At 40.9% G+C, this 17,618-nt stretch overlaps 2 protein-coding genes and 2 non-coding genes across 8 annotated transcripts in view; 1 reads left to right on the top strand and 3 right to left on the bottom strand.

Annotated features, from left to right (window-relative positions):
• Nucleotides 1–9,475, top strand: part of CMKLR2 (chemerin chemokine-like receptor 2) — an 82,911-nt gene extending 73,436 nt beyond the window's left edge. For 4 of the 5 annotated variants that reach the window (XM_033429272.2, XM_049711925.1, XM_033429244.2 and 1 more), the window contains one exon: nt 3,535–9,475. In XM_033429272.2, the coding sequence (XP_033285163.1) occupies nt 3,563–4,630 (1,068 nt within the window). In that variant the 5' untranslated portion in view covers nt 3,535–3,562 and the 3' untranslated portion in view covers nt 4,631–9,475. Of the gene's footprint in view, nt 1–303; nt 555–3,534 lie in introns of those variants that run through there. The other variant, XM_033429254.2, reaches the window with a different exon arrangement.
• Nucleotides 9,476–13,583: 4,108 nt separating this feature from the next.
• EEF1B2 (eukaryotic translation elongation factor 1 beta 2) lies at nt 13,584–17,591 on the bottom strand. Its single transcript, XM_004262808.2, has 6 exons — nt 17,157–17,591; nt 16,564–16,686; nt 14,783–14,909; nt 14,439–14,505; nt 13,895–14,020; nt 13,584–13,782 (listed from the first exon to the last, which is right to left on the bottom strand). The coding sequence occupies exons 1-6, from the start codon at nt 17,234–17,236 to the stop codon at nt 13,628–13,630; spliced, it is 678 nt and encodes a 225-aa protein (XP_004262856.1). The 5' UTR covers nt 17,237–17,591; the 3' UTR covers nt 13,584–13,627.
• On the bottom strand, nt 14,151–14,283 carry LOC117201903 (small nucleolar RNA SNORA41). The gene has a single exon (XR_004484043.1). It is a non-coding gene; the product is annotated as a small nucleolar RNA SNORA41 (small nucleolar RNA).
• LOC117201901 (small nucleolar RNA SNORD51) lies at nt 14,588–14,666 on the bottom strand. The gene has a single exon (XR_004484034.1). It is a non-coding gene; the product is annotated as a small nucleolar RNA SNORD51 (small nucleolar RNA).
• Nucleotides 17,592–17,618: the final 27 nt, after the last annotated feature.

The raw sequence follows: 17,618 nt of genomic DNA, 5'->3' as shown, positions 1-17,618 counted from the left end.
TAATACACGATATTTCTTTTTCTCTTTCTAACTTACTTCATTCTGTATGACAGTCTCTAAGTCCATCCATGTCTCTACAAATGACCCAGCTTTGTTCCTTTTTATGGCTGAGTAATATTCCATTGTATACATGTACCACATCTTCTTTATCCATTCTTCTGTCGATGGGCATTTAGGTTGCTTCCATGACCTGGCTATTGTAAATAGTGCTGCAATGAACATTGGGGTGCATGTGTCTTTCTGAACTGTGGTTTCCTCTGGGTATATGCCCAGTAGTGGGATTGCTGGGTCATATGGTAGTTCTATTTTTAGTTTTTTAAGGAACCTCCTTACTGTTCTTCATAGTGGCTGCATCAATTTACATTCCCACCAACAGTGCAGGAGGGTTCCCTTTTCTCCACACAGTATTCAGCTCCTCTTGAAGATCTTTCTCCAAGCCTGAACTGTTCATTGCATCTAACCTACTCATCTGCTTTCTGGAAGATTAGGAATTTCTCTGGAACAAGGGTTTCTGTTTGAAGGGATTCTGTTCAGAAAAATCACTCATCCTCAAGGTACCTCCCCCTGCCCCAAGAGAAACGGGATGAGGGGTGGTTGGAATCCTTCAGCAGGCCCTGCGACCATTCCGGCTCAGCACAGTCAGCAATGACTTTGTAAGCTCCTGACTTGCTGAGGATAGTGGTTTTGTGTAATTAGAAGTCCTCCACTGGCTTTTCTATATTTGGGGAATCAAGTTCCATCTACTCACCGCTTAGGGTTTTGTAAGGTGATTTAGGGCCATTTGACCTCAGAATTGCTCATAGTCTAAAAGAATAGGTCATAGGCACCAGGAAGGTAAGGGTGTCTTAGTATACAGGCAGAAAACCAAGACAGGGAGTTGTAGATTAGGCTGGAAAGGATTTGACATGGAGGGGGTTCAGCTACCAGAAGGAGTGAAGAGGGCAGAGTAAGGTCCCAGACCTGAAAGAAAAAGGTCGCGGGAAAGAAGCCAGTCTTGGACACATGAAGGAAAGGACTCAGTGACAAGGAACAAGTCTAGATCTTGAGGATAGAACTGTGGGTCAAGGCCAGAGAGATTCTGGCAATGAGAGTGACTTAGGGGTGAACTCACAAACTCTCACCTGAGGCTTTAAAATTACATTTGGTTCTGAACAGGCTTTCTAGCAGAGCCAATTATTTACTGAGCACATGTTGAGCACCTGTGAGATGTTAAGACCTGTACTAGGCACTGTGGGTTACAGAGATGACAGTCATTCTCAAGGAGTTCACAGTTTGGTAGGGCAGGAATCAAAGAGAAATCAGTGACAGTATAGTGTATTAAGTACAATAAGAGAAGTATGGCAGAAGAGGGGAATGTCGTAGTGGTTAAGAGCCCAGGATCTGGCTTCAACAGATTTGAATTTAATCTTGACTCTCCAATTATAGGTTGCGTGAAACTGGGAAAGTCACTAAGCTTCTTGAAGCTTCAGTATTTTTTCTTGGAGATGGAAATATCCACTTGGAGATGGAAATTATCCACTTTATATGATTCTTTCAAGGGTCAAATTAGATCATACATGCCTGGCATCTAGTAAATTCCCAATAGCATTGACTATTGTGTGTAATAATAGTTGTTATTATGTATTATAATTATATGGGGGAAGGTAATGTCAGAAAATGTTTCCAAGAAAAGGTGGCATTTGAGCTGAATGTTGAAAGATAAAGAGAAGTTAGCTGGGTCTGGGGTTGGGAGAATGCTAATGAAGTGCTTTTGTTTTTAACTATGCTCTGCTAGATTCCTCAAATGATTTTAGGTAGGATGATGGATTTAGTGTTAGTCAAATTGAGTCTGAGCTGGCTGTGAGCAACACAAGATGTTTTGACCTCTTTGTTCTAACCCTACTATAATCTCAAATCTTACATATTTGCCCCATTAATGATTAGAGCACCATGAAATGAATATAACTATTAGTCTTTTTTCTACTTGATTTTGAATACTACAGATAGAAATAACACAAAATAAATTGATGAAGCTATATTTACACCCAGTAAACAATTTGGTTGAAAAATTGACATTCAAGTCTTCTTAACGCAGGAAACTGGACTGGATAGCATGGGGAAAAAAAAAAAAGGCCACAAAAGAAAACTTACTTTGCATGAAATTATAATAGATAACATTTGGTATGGATAAAAATAAACAAAATAGGGGTGAGATAGGGAGTGTGGGAGGGAGACGCAAGAGGGAGAAGATATGGGGATATATGTATATGTATAGCTGATTCACTTTGTTATACAGCAGAAACTAACACACCATTGTAAAGCAATTATACTCCAATAAAGATGTTAAAAAATAAAGGGGTTCCCTGGTGGCGCAGTGGTTGAGAGTCCGCCTGCCGATGTAGGGGACACGGGTTTATGCCCTGGTCCGGGAAGATCCCACATGCCGCGGAGCGGCTGGGCCCGTGAGCCATGGCCGCTGAGCCTGCGCGTCCAGAGCCTGTGCTGGAGGAGCCTGGGCCACAACAGTGAGAGGCCCGCGTACCACAAAAAATAAAAAAATAAAAATAAAACTGATTAATAAATCAAATCTTTGTTGTAATGTAGAAAAGAATTACTTTGAATTAATTCAAAACAAAGTAATTTCAGGAAAATAAAAAATTTAAATAAAGCTTAACTGCACTCTATAAGAAATTAATATAGAAATTAAGTGGTCATAGTCAAGTTCATTCCAAAATATATCTTGTAGTTGAAAAGCTTTCCATATTGATATAATTCTGGTGAACATATTTGAATTTATAAACCTAGAATCAAAACATCCATGGGTGCAAAACAGTGGGTCAAAATCTCCAGTGCTTGCCCGTGACATCCAGGTGGATGAGCCAAAGAAGCAATTGGAACTCTGTCTAGATCTTAAGAAGTCAGGGTACAAATAAGGATTTTGAAGTCATCACCACATAAGTATTCATCTGTTTTCTTTTGCATCTTCCATAAAATAATAATGCCTGGTAAGAACTTAATAAATATTTGTTGAATGTTAGATTCTCTCTAGTCAGCCCTACAAGCATTATGAACATAGGAATTGTACCTATAGAGTCAATCATTTTAATTTAGCACTTACTGAATACTTTACAAAAATAAACTCTCACAGCTTTGAGAATAATTATAGCAAAACTTAGGTCCACTGAGACTTGGACACCTGGAGTGTCCAACAGAAATATACTATTTCTAGTTCATAAGATGAAAAACATTTTTTTAACATATGATATTTCTTTAATGGTTGTAAGTCTATTCAGGTTTTGTTTCTGCTTGTGTCCATTTTGGAAGAGTACATTTTTTTCTAGGAAACATTTTGCCAAATATTTTAAATAAGTATTTTTTTCATAGCTTCCTCTCATTTAAAAAATCTCTACTTCTGTGGTTACGTCCCCCTTTTGGTCCTAAATTGTTATTAGTGTCTATTAAGATAAAATATTTTTATCCTTATGTTCTGTATCATTCATTAAACATTTGTTCTTTCAAAAATTGTTTTCTTTCTTTTTAAATTTGCTTCCATAGATTTCTTCATTTTGCATTTAGCAAGGTCATGGAAGATCTAGAGGAAACATTATTTGAAGACTTTGAGAACTACTCCTATGCCCTGGAATATTACTCCCCAGAGACTGATTTGGAGGAGAAAGCACACCTAGGAGTCATTCACTGGGTCTCCCTCGTGTTATACTGTTTGGCATTTGTTCTGGGCATTCCAGGAAATGCCCTTGTCATTTGGTTTACGGGATTCAAGTGGAAGAAGACAGTCACCACTCTCTGGTTCCTCAATCTAGCCATCGCAGATTTCATTTTTCTTCTCTTCTTGCCCCTGTACATCTCCTATGTGGCCATGAATTTCCACTGGCCCTTTGGCATCTGGTTGTGCAAGGCCAATTCCTTCATTGCCCAGTTGAACATGTTTGCCAGTGTTTTCTTCCTGACGGTGATAAGCCTGGACCGCTATATCTACTTGATCCACCCTGTCTTATCTCATCGGTACCGGACCCTAAGGAACTCTCTGATTGTTATTATAGTTGTTTGGCTTTTGGCTTCACTAATGGGTGGTCCCGCCCTGTTTTTCCGGGACACTCTGGAGTTCAATAACCACACTCTTTGCTATAACAACTTCCACGAGCATGATCCTGACCTCACGTTGATGAGGCATCATATTCTGACCTGGGTGAAAGTCATTGTTGGGTACCTCTTCCCTCTTCTAACAATGAGCATTTGCTACTTGTGCCTCATCTTCAAGGTGAAGAAGCGAAGCATCCTGATCTCCAGTAAGCACTTCTGGACCATCCTGGCTGTGGTCACTGCCTTTTTGATTTGCTGGACTCCGTATCACCTGTTTAGCATTTGGGAGCTCACGATTCACCACAATAGCTATTTCCACCAGGTGCTGCAGGCCGGAATCCCCCTCTCCACTGGCTTGGCATTCCTCAATAGTTGCTTGAACCCCATTCTTTATGTCTTAATTAGTAAGAAGTTCCAAGCACGCTTTCGGGCCTCAGTTGCTGAGATACTAAAATATACGCTGTGGGAAGTGAGCTGTTCTGGCACAGTAAGTGAACAGCTCAGGAACTCTGAAACCAAGAATCCATCTCTCCTGGAAACAGCCCAGTGAATTCTTACTCTTGCACAGATCATATGGCTTTTGTGTGGGTCCCCTGACAGATGCTTTCGGATTGTTTGGGTCCAAGACATAGAGCTGACTGTATCTTTTTATTGTTTTTGGTCATTTTATTGGCATCATATTTTTCTACTGATATAAAACATAAGAAGGATCTTCATTTTTTTCCAGCAACTTAAATTATCTGTGTTATTCTTGCTAATTATACTGTAGTGGATTAACACTATTTTTTCAATTTTAATGACTTTTTAAAAGTTCTAAATCTTAATATTAAATATATGACTAATTTCAAAAATATAAAAATATGTGTGCTTAAGCTCACTTTAATTTTGCACAAGTAACCTATTAAGACCTAGTCTTAAAATACAACATATGTACTTAATTTCTTTATTTCATGTAATCTGTATTTGCATTTATGAATTAAAGTAATAGTTGGTTAGAGTAGGTTAAAACTGTCCCAAAATCTAGTCGCTTAAAATAGCAATTTATTATTATTATTATATCTCACAAGTCTGAGGATCAGCAATTTAAACAAGGCACAGAAGGGAGGTTTGCCTCTCTGCTTCGCAATATCCAGAGCCTCAGCTGGACCAGGATGACCCAGCTGCCTGAGGTTTAGAACAGCTCAGGACTGGCTGAGCGGCTCTCCTCCCTTCTCCCCATCCCCTTCCCTTCCTTCTCCTTCCCCTCTCTCTCCTCCCCTTCCCTCCTCCCTTCTTCTCCTCTCCTTTCTTCACACGGGTATTCCAGCATAGCACCTCAGGGTTAGCCAGACTTATATGGCAGTGTAGGGCTCTAGAGACCAGGGTAGAAATTTCTACTCCTCTTAAAGGCTATGCCAGACACTGGCACAGTATCACTTCCACTGTACTCTATTGACCAAAGCAGTCACTGGCCAGCTCAGATTCAAAGGGAGGGGACATATACCCTACCTCTCAATGGGGATATATGCCCATCTTTAATTCCCCATGATATCATTATAAACATTAATGTTGGGCTTCCCTGGTGGCGCAGTGGTTGAGAGTCTGCCTGCCATTGCAGGGGACATGGGTTCGTGCCCTGGTCTGGGAGGATCCCACATGCCGCGGAGCGGCTGGGCCCATGAGCCATGGCCGCTGAGCCTGCGCGTCCGGAGCCTGTGCTCCGCAACAGGAGAGGCCACAACAGTGAGAGGCCCGCGTACCGCCAAAAAAAAAAAAAATTAATGTTTTTGGAAAATTCTGAGTATGTATATATGCAAATAAGTATAAGATTGCTATAAACATGAAACACTGACATCCAGATAGTAGATAGGCCAGCTCAATATCAGAATGATTTCAGGAAAATAAAGCATGTATGACGTATTGATATATTTCTACCTTCTATTCCTATATTTATAAGACCAATAAAGTATACCTTTAAGTCAGTGACCTCTTCATGGTGCAAATCTGTTGCACTTAAGACTAATAGTATTTTGACTTCTGTTCATTTATGCCTTTAGCAAATAGATGAATAAGAGTTATACAGAACCATGGTAGACAGATACTGTGAGGGATGCCAAGATGCATAAGGTACTTATAGGGGGTGAGATTAAACTTGCATAAAAACAATCCTAAAACAAGGTAGACAGTAGTAAGTGCCGTAAGAGAGCCAGGACAAATGTAGACTGTTCAGAGGAAAGAGATGGCCTCCAGTGTGCAGGTCAAGAAACACTGGAAATCTATGTCCTTGCAGTTGGGGTTTCCTAAAGATCCTGCTCCTTTTTCACGTCTCTGTTTGTACCCTGTCTTTTATGAATACAAACTCTGCTATTCACTGCAATTTTAAAAACATTTAATTTTCTATAATTTCTCGGTTTTATTTTGAAAGTCGTGAGGGGAGCTATGTTATTCCTTGAATCGGTATCCTTTTTTATTTCATCTCATAGTTTTTAAAAATGCTAAGATCAGATCATTTATTGGCTCTGTTCTTTACTGTTAGCCCCATGCAACAATCAGATCTGGTTTGGAAATCATTCCAAGAAAAAAAATGTGTGGCATAGCTCAGCCTATCCCAAATTTCTGTCGTTCCCAAGATTCCTGGCTTCCGCCATACTCAGTATGGGTTAAGGGAAGACAAGGAGAGAAAGGCTCATTGTGAGTTTCCAGCCCTTTGTGCAGCCTTGAACCCGGCCCCTGCACCACCAGGGCTTGCGATATTCCACTCTGGTGTCCCCCTCGACCCTCAATGGACAGGCTCTCAGGATCAGGAGAAAAGCTGGAGGATCCAAGAAAGAAAAGAGAATTCTGTAGGTTCATCCCTAGTTTGGGCAAAGGGAGACACTGACTCTGAAGGCTGGGGGAGAAAGAGGAAGGCTGAGGAGCAGGAAGGAAGGGGATTAAGCAACCAGGGGCAAGAGTACTTACAGAGCTGGTGGTGGTCGGGAAGTTACATTTCAGGGCGGTGCTTCCTAAGCTTTGTGAGTTAGGAACCCGGGCGGAGCTGTTCGTTTTTCCCACGCTACGGGCTACAGGCACAGTATCTAGGGCCTGTGAGCTTTCCAGAGGCCTATGAAAATATTTGAGATCCTGAAAAGTATCATTGGCTCTAGAATAGAAAAAGAAAACTTGAGGGAATTCCCTGGTGGTCCAGTGGCTAGGACTCCGAGCTTTCCGTGCCAGGGGCCTGGGTTCGATCCCTGGTCGGGGAACTAAGATCCAGCAAGGCTCGCAGCATGGCCAATAAATAAATAATAAATAATAAATGACTTGAAAAGTCAGAATTAATAAATACTCTGAATTCATTTGAAAATCGATTGAAAGTTATGGGTTCTTTCCCCAGGAAAATGCTTTTAAATAAAATTTCAGGGGATCCTTGTACCCTAGGCTAAGAACTCCAGTTTTAGTGGCTTTTTAAATAGCTGAGAGTGGGGCTGTGACTTACAGGAATCTACTAGTAGAAAGTAGCAACCAGGGCAGGAACTTTCCAGCAGAAACAGGAGTTAATTTTTTATTCTCAGCTTGAGGGAAGATCTAAAGTGTAGCATAGGACCCAAGCTTGGACCCAGCATTGGAGACTCCCCAGCCAGCTTCCACCCCTGGCAGCTGGAATCTGGATAGTGGGGCTCTCCAGGGGTCTAATGACCCCTAATGGGCAGGATGAGTGACTGAAAGGACAGAGGGGCTGGAGGAGAGGAGGGCACTGGGGCAATTTGAGGAGGAAGCAAGGAAGCTCAATGCCTAGTTGGCAGGAGAATAAAGAATCTCAGGGCTCCCAGGGACTGGGGCATAAACCCAACAAGACAGACCTGGCTCCCTCTCGATGGAAGGAAGCTCTTCGAAACAGTGGGCAAGTTTCAGGGACTCCAGAGGCAGGATATCTGGCTTTGCATTATGGCTCCAATATATCCTAGCTCTATGACCTTGGCTAAATTAATCCAAATTTCTAGACCTCAGTTTCCCCCATCTGCAAAATGGGATCACAATAGTAGTAACTGCCACATAGGGTTATTATGAAAATTAAATGAATTGACACAGGTAAAGCACTAAAAGTGGTGCTTAGCCCTATAAATACCTATTATTAATATAATATTACCTGGTATTATACATATGCAGTGAAACTCTTGGCACCTTCTGACATAGTAATTACCTAGTAAATGTTAGATCCCTTCTTCCTCTTGAATGAATGTAAAAATCTCATAGGAAGAATAAGGGAACTTACACAAAGAACTTCAAAATTTATACATTTTATTAAAAAATTCATAAAGTTTATTGGGAATTCCCTGGTGGTCCAGTGGTTAAGCCTCCATGCTCTCACTGCCTAGGGCCTGGGTTCAATGCCTGGTCAGGGAACTAAGATCCCACAAGCCGCGAGGTGTGGCCAATTAAATAAATTAATTAAATGTTTTCTAAATTTTTTTAAATTTACACAGTTTATAAATACTATAAAAGGATATGGGCTGAGAGGCTGCAAGGGGCAGGAAAAAGTAGACTGAAAGACTTCTTGAAAGAGGTAATTTAAGTGCAGTTTGAAGAATGACTATAATTTTAACAAGTGCAGGTGAAAAAAGGCTATTTCAGGTAGGTGGCATAGCAAGAGCAAATGTTCAGAGGCTGGAAAACAGGCTACGTTCAGAAAAGAGAGACTAGTCCCATTTTATAGGGACAAAGTGAGGATAGAAGATTCCCAGGTTGGAATCAGGCTTGAATAGTAATTCATAGTTCTTTAATATTCTCACATATGAGCAGTAGTTCTTTTTTTTTTTTTTTTCCGCACTACGCAGGCCTCTCACTGTTGTGGCCTCCTGAGCAGTAGTTCTTTAGGTGATGCATACTTAGAAGTCTACGGACAGTTTCCTTTGATTTTTACTTTACTAAAAGCTATTCAGGCCAATAACATTCCAAATGACAGACTTCCATTTGGGACATTTTCTAAATGCAACTAATATCATCCATACGGGGCATGTATTGAGAGAATATCTGTTTAACTGTCTTAATTTTCATTTTAGGTTTACACTTATGTGATTTTAACGTTCTTACTTTTCCTAATTGAGGGTATGAAGAAAGGGTTACGTGAAACAGAATCAAATTTCTAAAAGCAGGGATGAAGAACTTTCCCCATTATTGCCAATACATTATCTGGCCCATGAAGACCTGGTTTTGAGTTCCTCCTCTCTCACTTACTAGGTGGATAACTGGGGAATCATCTTTCAGAGTTGTCTCCTCACCTGTAAGTGCTGATAACAGTGTTTGCCTTTATCTCACAGGCTTATAATGGGGTTCATATTAGACAATGTATGTGAGGCATGCATTTTTTTTCCTTTTTTGTTCTAAGGACACATAACTGCCATTGCCAAATGTATTTGTTTGGGAAAAAATGACACATACATCCCCCAACACTAATGCAACTCTTTTGGTATCTGTGTCTTTGTCCATAAGTTTATCTTTTCATAGTTACAGTCAATGAAAATTCAAGCATTTTTCAATGCTGCTATAATCTCCATTACTTTCTAAAGTAAATATATTAAATTTATAAAATGCTTCACATATGCCATAACTTAGCCCTTTCTGTTTATTAAAACAGTCCTCTTATTTCCCTGATTCTATCCACATCATCTCCAGATTGGAGCTCTGCCTTTTTTTTTTTACTGAAATACAGTTGACATTCAATATTATTATTAGTTTCAGGCGTACAACATAGTGCTTTGACATCTATAAACATTAAAATTGATCACTACAGTAAGTCTGGTAATCACTTGTCACCATACAAAGTTATTACAATTTTACTGACTATATTCCCTATGCTGTACATCATATCCCCGTGACTTATTTTATAATCAGAAGTTTGTCCCTCTTAATTCCTCTCGTCTATTTCACCACCCTCCACCCCTCCCACCCGTTCCCACCTCCACCTCTGCTCTGCTTTTGTCATTCTCTGGCTTGGAAACCAGGCTTCCCATTGCGCTCAAAGAATGAGCCAGCCTATAATTCAGATGCCTCTAAAACCTGGCCCTATCTAATCCCAAACTGACGCTGCAAAATCCAGCCAAACTGGTCTAATTGCCTCCCAAACCTCTGTTCTCATTCTTGCCTTTATCATTCTGCCTTTCACACCATCCTGGATTTTTTTTTTTTTTTAAACGGATTACTAAGGTCTCTCCAGCTCAAGTCCTAACTCCTCTAAAAAAACTTTTATTTAATTCTAGCCTTCCCTGACCCTCTGGACTTTTGGATTATTGTCAGCCCTCCTTATCTGCAGGTTCTACACCCACAGATTCAACCAATCACGAATCAAAAATATCTGAAAAAAGTCCAGGAAGTTGCAAAACAACAAAACTTGAATTTGTCGCCTGCTGGCAACTACTTACATAGCATTTACATTGTACTAGGTATTATGAGTAGTCTAGAGATGATTTAATGAGGAGGGTGTTAGCAGGTTAAGGTTATATGCAGATACTAGACCATTTTATATAAGGAACTTGAGCATCTGAGGATTTTGGTACCTGAGGGTTGGGGGGTGGTTCCTGGAACCAATCCCCCCTCGGATAGTGAGGAATGACTGTACTTGTTTAATCACAAAATTACTTTTGTTCTTAACAGTTTTAAGTATGTTTGAACCACCTCCCTTATGGTTATTTTTTTTTTTTTCCTTTTTTTTTTCCTTATGGTTATTTTCTTAATCCTTTTGTATTTTTATAGCATCTAACATAGTGACATTAAATGAATCAGTTTTGAATTCCCACACTGTGCCCAGTCCTTGTACTAGCTATGGCTGAAGGTGAAAAAGAAACAAGGTTTCAGGGTCATGTAATCACTTATGGAGCATGCAAAAAAACGTGGGTTCTTATTCCAAAGCCAGAAACAATAAAAAAAAAAAATCTCTTTATGTATACCTGAGCCTTCTGAACCCACTGGTTCAAAAACAGTTCATTCAGTATCCTGGCTCACGTGAATATGTAAGCACTGCTCATAAGAGCAAAACACTGAAAGCAAACTAAGGATCCAATAACTAGACTGGTTCAGTAAGATATGAGACAATGGATTCTGTAACTGTTAAAATATGAGGAAATCTTTTATGTACCGATACAAAATATCCAAGATATAATCTCCAAGATATCCAAGTCTATTTCTAGGGACAAAACTTAAGATGCAGAAGTTTGTGTCATATGCTACAATTAGCCTACATATATGCTTAGACTAGCTCTGGAAAGACCTAAAAAACTGGTGACATTGGTTGCTTTTATGGAAGTGAATGGGAGACCTGGGGGACAGGGGAGACGTAACTGTATAACCTCTAGAATTTTGAATAATGTTAATGTATTATCTACCTTTTAAAATGACATTAAAAGATACCATTAAACACATTTTTTATTCAAGGCCATAGAGTCAAGATCTTAAAAGTCACATGCTTCATCATTCATTATTTTAAGATTCACAAGACAGCTGTGGTTTGTTGACTATTTAAATTTTTTAACCACATTTTTAATCATTTTTTTAATCAATAATTTTTTTTGTTTTCTGCGGTACGCAGTCCTCTCACTGTTGTGGCCTCTCCCATTGCGGAGCACTGGCTCCGGACGCGCAGGCTCAGCGGCCATGGCTCACAGGCCCAGCCACTCTGTGGCATGTGGGATCTTCCCGGACCGGGGCACGAACCCATGTCCCCTGCATCGGCTGGCGGACTCTCAAAAATCATTAATAATTTTTAATACTTAATGTTTTGGCCAAACTATTTGTTACTCAATCAAGCTGTTACTCATGTCACTGGCTGTGAATTATTTTTGGCTATTCACTACTACACCTCTACTTTTCCACAGCATTTCCAGAATCCCCAGGCTCTCCTGTTCTCCAGAAAATGAAGTGCTGCCCTCTGCTGGCTCTCACGATACTGAAAACCTGAAAATTTCCCCAGTGATTTTAGACTGAGTCTGTTGGACTAAACGTTGAAGGTGATTTTATTCATCAGTACATATATGTCCGATTGAGTACATTTTCTTTAGAATTTAAACAATTTCCCACATTCAAGTTGGTTGGCCACATACAAAGTAAATCAGATTGGGAGGGAAGAAAACAGCATCGTCTGGTTCAGCTAGGAAAACCTGGACCTCATTCAATTTCCTTGGCCTACAGAGACTACAAAATGATTTTTAGAGGTCTACAATTCCCAAGCTCTACTTTTGTGAACACTACTACTGTAAAAAATATATACTCAAATATTCGATACATCCCAAATTTAACTGTTAAGATGCAGCAGTTTCCAATACTGGAGTCTCACCTGACTACAGTAACACCATCCTCTGAGTACACTCACCTGCAGCACCACCGTAGTACTGAAGTCTCCACACCCCAACAGGCTCAATCAGACTTACAAACCCAGGTAAGATGTCCACCTCCACACCCAAGCCAGGCTTATGAACCGCACCCAAGGGATCAGTCACCCATGTAGCCTCCCTCCCAGGACACACTACTACTCAAAATCACATGCTCAACACAACTTCTCCCTGAACAGTACAGGAGGCATCCCTTAAATTTGCAACATCTGCCTCCACAAACTCTGGGAATCCTCCCCTCCCCTGGGTTAGGCGTCCTTTAGTAAATCGCACATGCCAACTCATAACATTAATTTTAGGTGGGGTTTGTAAATGTGTGATTTTTTTTTTTTTTTAGTCACAAGTAACCCCTAACTTGAAGATGCTAGGTCACAACAAATTACTTTGTCAGCCACTGTAAAGTCACTGGTTACTAACTATAAATTAGTCCTGGCATTTAATTCCTTTATCTCCAAATGTTTCATGACCTGGCAAATGACATTATTTGCTGTGTATTGACCTGAGCACTTCCCTGTTTTTGACTCATTTCTCCATTCTTTAAGGTACTCCCAACATTCACATCGAGGAAAGCCAGCTCAGATATTAAGTAACTTTGTAACCCCTTGCAAAGGGCAAGGTCTTGAACCATTATATATGGGACTAATTATCTAAAATCAAAACTCTTGGGAGTTCCCTGGTGGTCCAGTGGTTAGGACTGGCTGCTTTCACTGCCTTGGGCCCGGGTTCAATCCCTGGTCCGAGAACTAAGGTCCCGCAAGCCGCGTGATATGGTCAAAAAACAAACAAACAAAAAAACCTCTTACTACAAAATTTTCAGTCAAGTTTACCTCCGCGATTTCTTTTAAAAAACAAGGCAAATATAAACACTTGAAATACTGCAGTAAAAGTTGTATCATCGCATACTGAGGACATCACTAATGGGTAAAGAAGTTTGTACTGAGTCCACTTCTGTTAATTTGTTTATAAAGTCTACTCTACATCTATGCATAGTCACAGTATTTACAACAGGTAGTTCCCTCCTTCTTTGGGCTAAATGTCGAACGACAATGCGGACCCAAATTTATATTATTTATGAATTATCTATCCATTAAATTTCTTCCTTCAAAATGGAAGGAATATAAATAAATACCATCCTCTTATTTAGGAGTCAAGAGCCAAGAGTGTCTTTCAAGCTTTTATTTAAGAGCACTGATCCACGATGGATTTTAGATCTTGTTGAACGCAGCCACGTCCATAGACTGCACATACTCGTCAAAAGCAGTGATCTGCTCCTCCAGCATATCCGTTCCAACTTTATCGTCTTCAACTACACACTGTATTTGAAGTTTTTTAATTCCATACCCCACTGGAACTAGTTTAGCTGAAAAGAGCATCAAGAAAAATCTTAGTTAGATAAGTCCTGTTGATTGACAAAGGTTTAAACTGTATGCAAACTCCAGATGCCAGTGTCAAAAGGCAAAGACTAAACTCACAAGAGCCCCAGACTAAGCCATCTGCTTGAATGCTTCTGACGCACTCCTCTAGTTTTGCCATATCTGTCTCATCATCCCAAGGTTTCACATCTAATAAGATGGAAGACTTGGCAACAAGTGCTGGTTCTAAAAAAGAGTACAAGAAACAGCATTATTCAAATAATTATTTTTGCCCTACTTCAAGACACTTAACAAATCTTAATTTGTTTCTAAATGGATCATCTCCTTAGCCACATAAAACTATAGAAAATACACCTTGTGTTCGTCACACATATGCCCTCTTTCTATTTTGCTGAGAAAGAGGTGTTTAGTTGTGTAACAGTTTCTTTCCCACAGAGGAATGCCACAACTGCTACCATAAAAACAGCTGCAGACCAGTAGCTGTGGAAGTTTTGAAGCTCCACTTCAACAGAAGGTTTTGAAATACTGACATATTCAACGAATGGGGAGGAAAGGAAATTACTTTGGGGATCAGTCTTTGAAAAAGATTATTCAAATTATTATGAAAACAATTAAGTTAAACACAAATTATAAAATGACCTACTTTTGGCTTTCTTTGACTCATACTGTGCAAGGCGTTCTTCTCTTAGCCTCTTGGCTTCTTCACTTTCCTGTAAAGAAAAAATTTAATATACTTCACAAAGCTGGTTGTTCCTCAGCTTAAGGCTGGTGGGTCCTCAGCTTAAAGCAGACCAGCTTTATCAGAAAAAAGCAAATCCATCATGAGCTCAGCCGAAAGATGGCGATTTAATTTTATTCATCATGTAGCCAGTGAGAATTTTTAAAAGGCAGGTAATAAAGTGAAGCCAGGATTCAAACCCAGGCACTTTGGCTACAGAGCCTGTGCTTAAGCACAATGATACGCACAAATGTCAACTTATGCCATACCTCCTCATCATCAGATCCAAAGAGATCAATGTCATCATCATCTTTACTATCTGTAGCTCCACTTTCTGTGGTGTCTTCCACATTAGCAGGGCCATACTTGCCCAAAGCTTTCTTCACTCCTGGCAGGCTTGAAAAAAATTTAATCAGCTAGCTACTATTAGGTCGATATGATGTCCCTTTTCAAACAATACATGAGAACTTGTTTTCATTACAAGTTATCAATAGACCCCTTTTGTACCAAGAATTTACCCTTCAACATTCCCAGGTAAATGCTTTTATATGTTTAGCTCCTCACCCAACAAACATTAGTAGCATGTGAAACACTATATTCAATACGCACAAAGATTTACTTTCAGAATGAGTATTTCTGTTTGAGATTTCATTAAGTACGCTCAGTTCCATTCTTAGTGAACTGGAGTCCACCTGCCCAAACTTCCATCCTTGTTAGCAGTTTCAGAAGAATGGCAAAGGACTGAAAGAATGAGCCACCCCTCACCCCTGAGGTGGGTCCCCCAGGCCAGGGTCAGGCACAGTGGCAGGCCAGTGTGGGGAAAAGCTGAATTGCTGTTGTTGATGAACTAAAATTCATATTTTGTGGCAAGACAAGAAAAATTTAAACATAAAAATTTTCTTTGCCTGTTTGGGCCATCTCCCTCCTCTATACTGTGTATCGTGCATCTGCATTAACCAGCCCTCCTGAGGAGATAACATTCCTTCTGAATCTTGAATCTTGGGCCATGATGACCCATGACCCACTACTCGCTTTGCATCTGTAGATCTGGATTGTATAAACTGTCAATAATACGTTATTTAATGCGCAACCTTGTCTCAAAAACTTATATGCGAAGTGAGAGAGTGGCATGGACATGTATACACTACCAAATGTAAAACAGATAGCTAGTGGGAAGCAGCCGCATAGCACATAGCACAGGGAAATCAGGTCTGGGCTTTGTGTCCACCTAGAGGGGTGGGATAGGGAGGGTGGGAGGGAGGGAGACGCAAGAGGGAAGAGATATGGGGATATATGTATATGTATAGCTGATTCACTTTGTTATACAGCAGGAACTAACACACCATTGTAAAGCAATTATACCCCAATAAAGATGTTAAAAAAGCAAAACACAACACAAAAACCCAAAACAAAACAAAACAAAAACTTATATGGATGGAGACTTCCCTGGTGGTGCAGTGGTTAGGAATCTGCCTGTAAATGCAGAAGACACGGGTTTGAGTCCTGGTCTGGGAAGGTCCCACATGCCGCGGAGCAACTAAGCCCATGTGCCACAACTACTGAAGCCACACAGGCCACAACTACTGAGCCCGCGAGCCACAACTACTGAAGCCCACGCGCCTAGAGCCTGTGCTCCGCAACAAGAGAAGCCACGACGATGAGAAGGCTGCGCACTGCAACAAAGACCCCAACACAGCCACAAGTAAATAAATAAATTAAAAAAAAAAAACCACTTATATGCACAGAACAGTTTTCAGAGGTTTCTGATGGGCTTTTCACAGGTTATAATCCTCAAAGTGGCTTGAATAAAATTTTCTGTTTCTTAGATTGACTAATTTTTTCTTCAAAATTGTCATGTTCTACCTGTTACATGTTCTACATGAAAAAATGGAGGATTTCAGCCTCTTGGCCTTCTAAAGTCACAGAGAAATTTAGTCTACAATATCCCCACAAAACTAAAGTAGCCTGAACCCTAACTTGTCACGTGAAAACCCTGAGTTTAAGCTTAGAAAGCATTCTATTCTTCAGATAAACACAAAGATACTTTTACCTGGCCTTTTCCTTTTCGTAAGATTTGATGTGATTATACCAACGTAGAGCATGACACAAGTCGGCAGGTGGTGGGCCGGAGACTGCTTCAAATACTGCCACATCTGCTTGTGATGGAACATACCTGCCAACGATGCAAAAGTAACTGCACACACCTTTAAAAGAAAAACCACAAACACCAGCCAACGAACGACAAACGCTAGCTACAACCGTCAAATTAGTGGCAATTCGCCCTCTTCTTACCGGGCTACCTAAGCAGCTTTAGTTTTCTGTAAAAAATAAATTCCTTAGGATCAGGGATCATTTATTTGGTTCTCCGAGCTACCCTGAGACACAACTGCCACTTAGACGTCAGAAATTGCAATCGCTAACGTGGACCTACAGGTTTACATTTGTTAACTGAGCAAAGACGCGGAAACACCTGGTGGAGTCAAGTAAGCCGAAACAAAGCACATTTTTAACCCTTCTCCCCTCGCAGTCCCCTCCCGGGGGAGAGCCCTGGGGTCGGGCTTCCTTTCCTCCAGCCGCAGCCGAGGCCGCGCCACGTGGCACCACTGCTCCCGGCCCTGCCCAGACCCCGGCCCGTCAGCTCACCCTTCGATGTAGCTCTTGTCCGCCAAGTAGTCGTTGAGCACCTGGAGGCCGGCGGGGCTTTTCAGGTCTCCAAAACCCATGGCGACGGCTGACAGGGAACTGGGAGGCAGCGGAGGAAAAGAGGAGCGCAGACGGTCCCTGCCGAGCGCTAACAGGAAAAAAGGCCCGCAACGAGGCCGGAAATGCCTTATATAGAGACGGAGGCGTTTCTCTCCGATGCCCCCAGCCGCAGGTTAAAAGTAAATTACGTTAAGATTTCTCAACGTAAAAATCAAGGGCTCTTAATTAATGGCCCACAAATTATCCGCCGAGCTTTCTTTGTGTTTGCAAATCAATTAATAAAATCGGCATTGCTTAAATCACAACCTCCAAGGTTTGCAAAGACTACCGGAACCGCCCGTTGAAGCGCCGGAAATGACGGAAGACGCTCGGCCTCGGCCCCAGGTTACTTCCGGCGGAACT

This window comes from Orcinus orca, chromosome 7, assembly GCF_937001465.1.
Source record: "Orcinus orca chromosome 7, mOrcOrc1.1, whole genome shotgun sequence".
NCBI classification, from domain to species: Eukaryota; Metazoa; Chordata; class Mammalia; order Artiodactyla; family Delphinidae; genus Orcinus; species Orcinus orca.
This window is presented reverse-complemented; position numbering and strand designations above follow the sequence as displayed.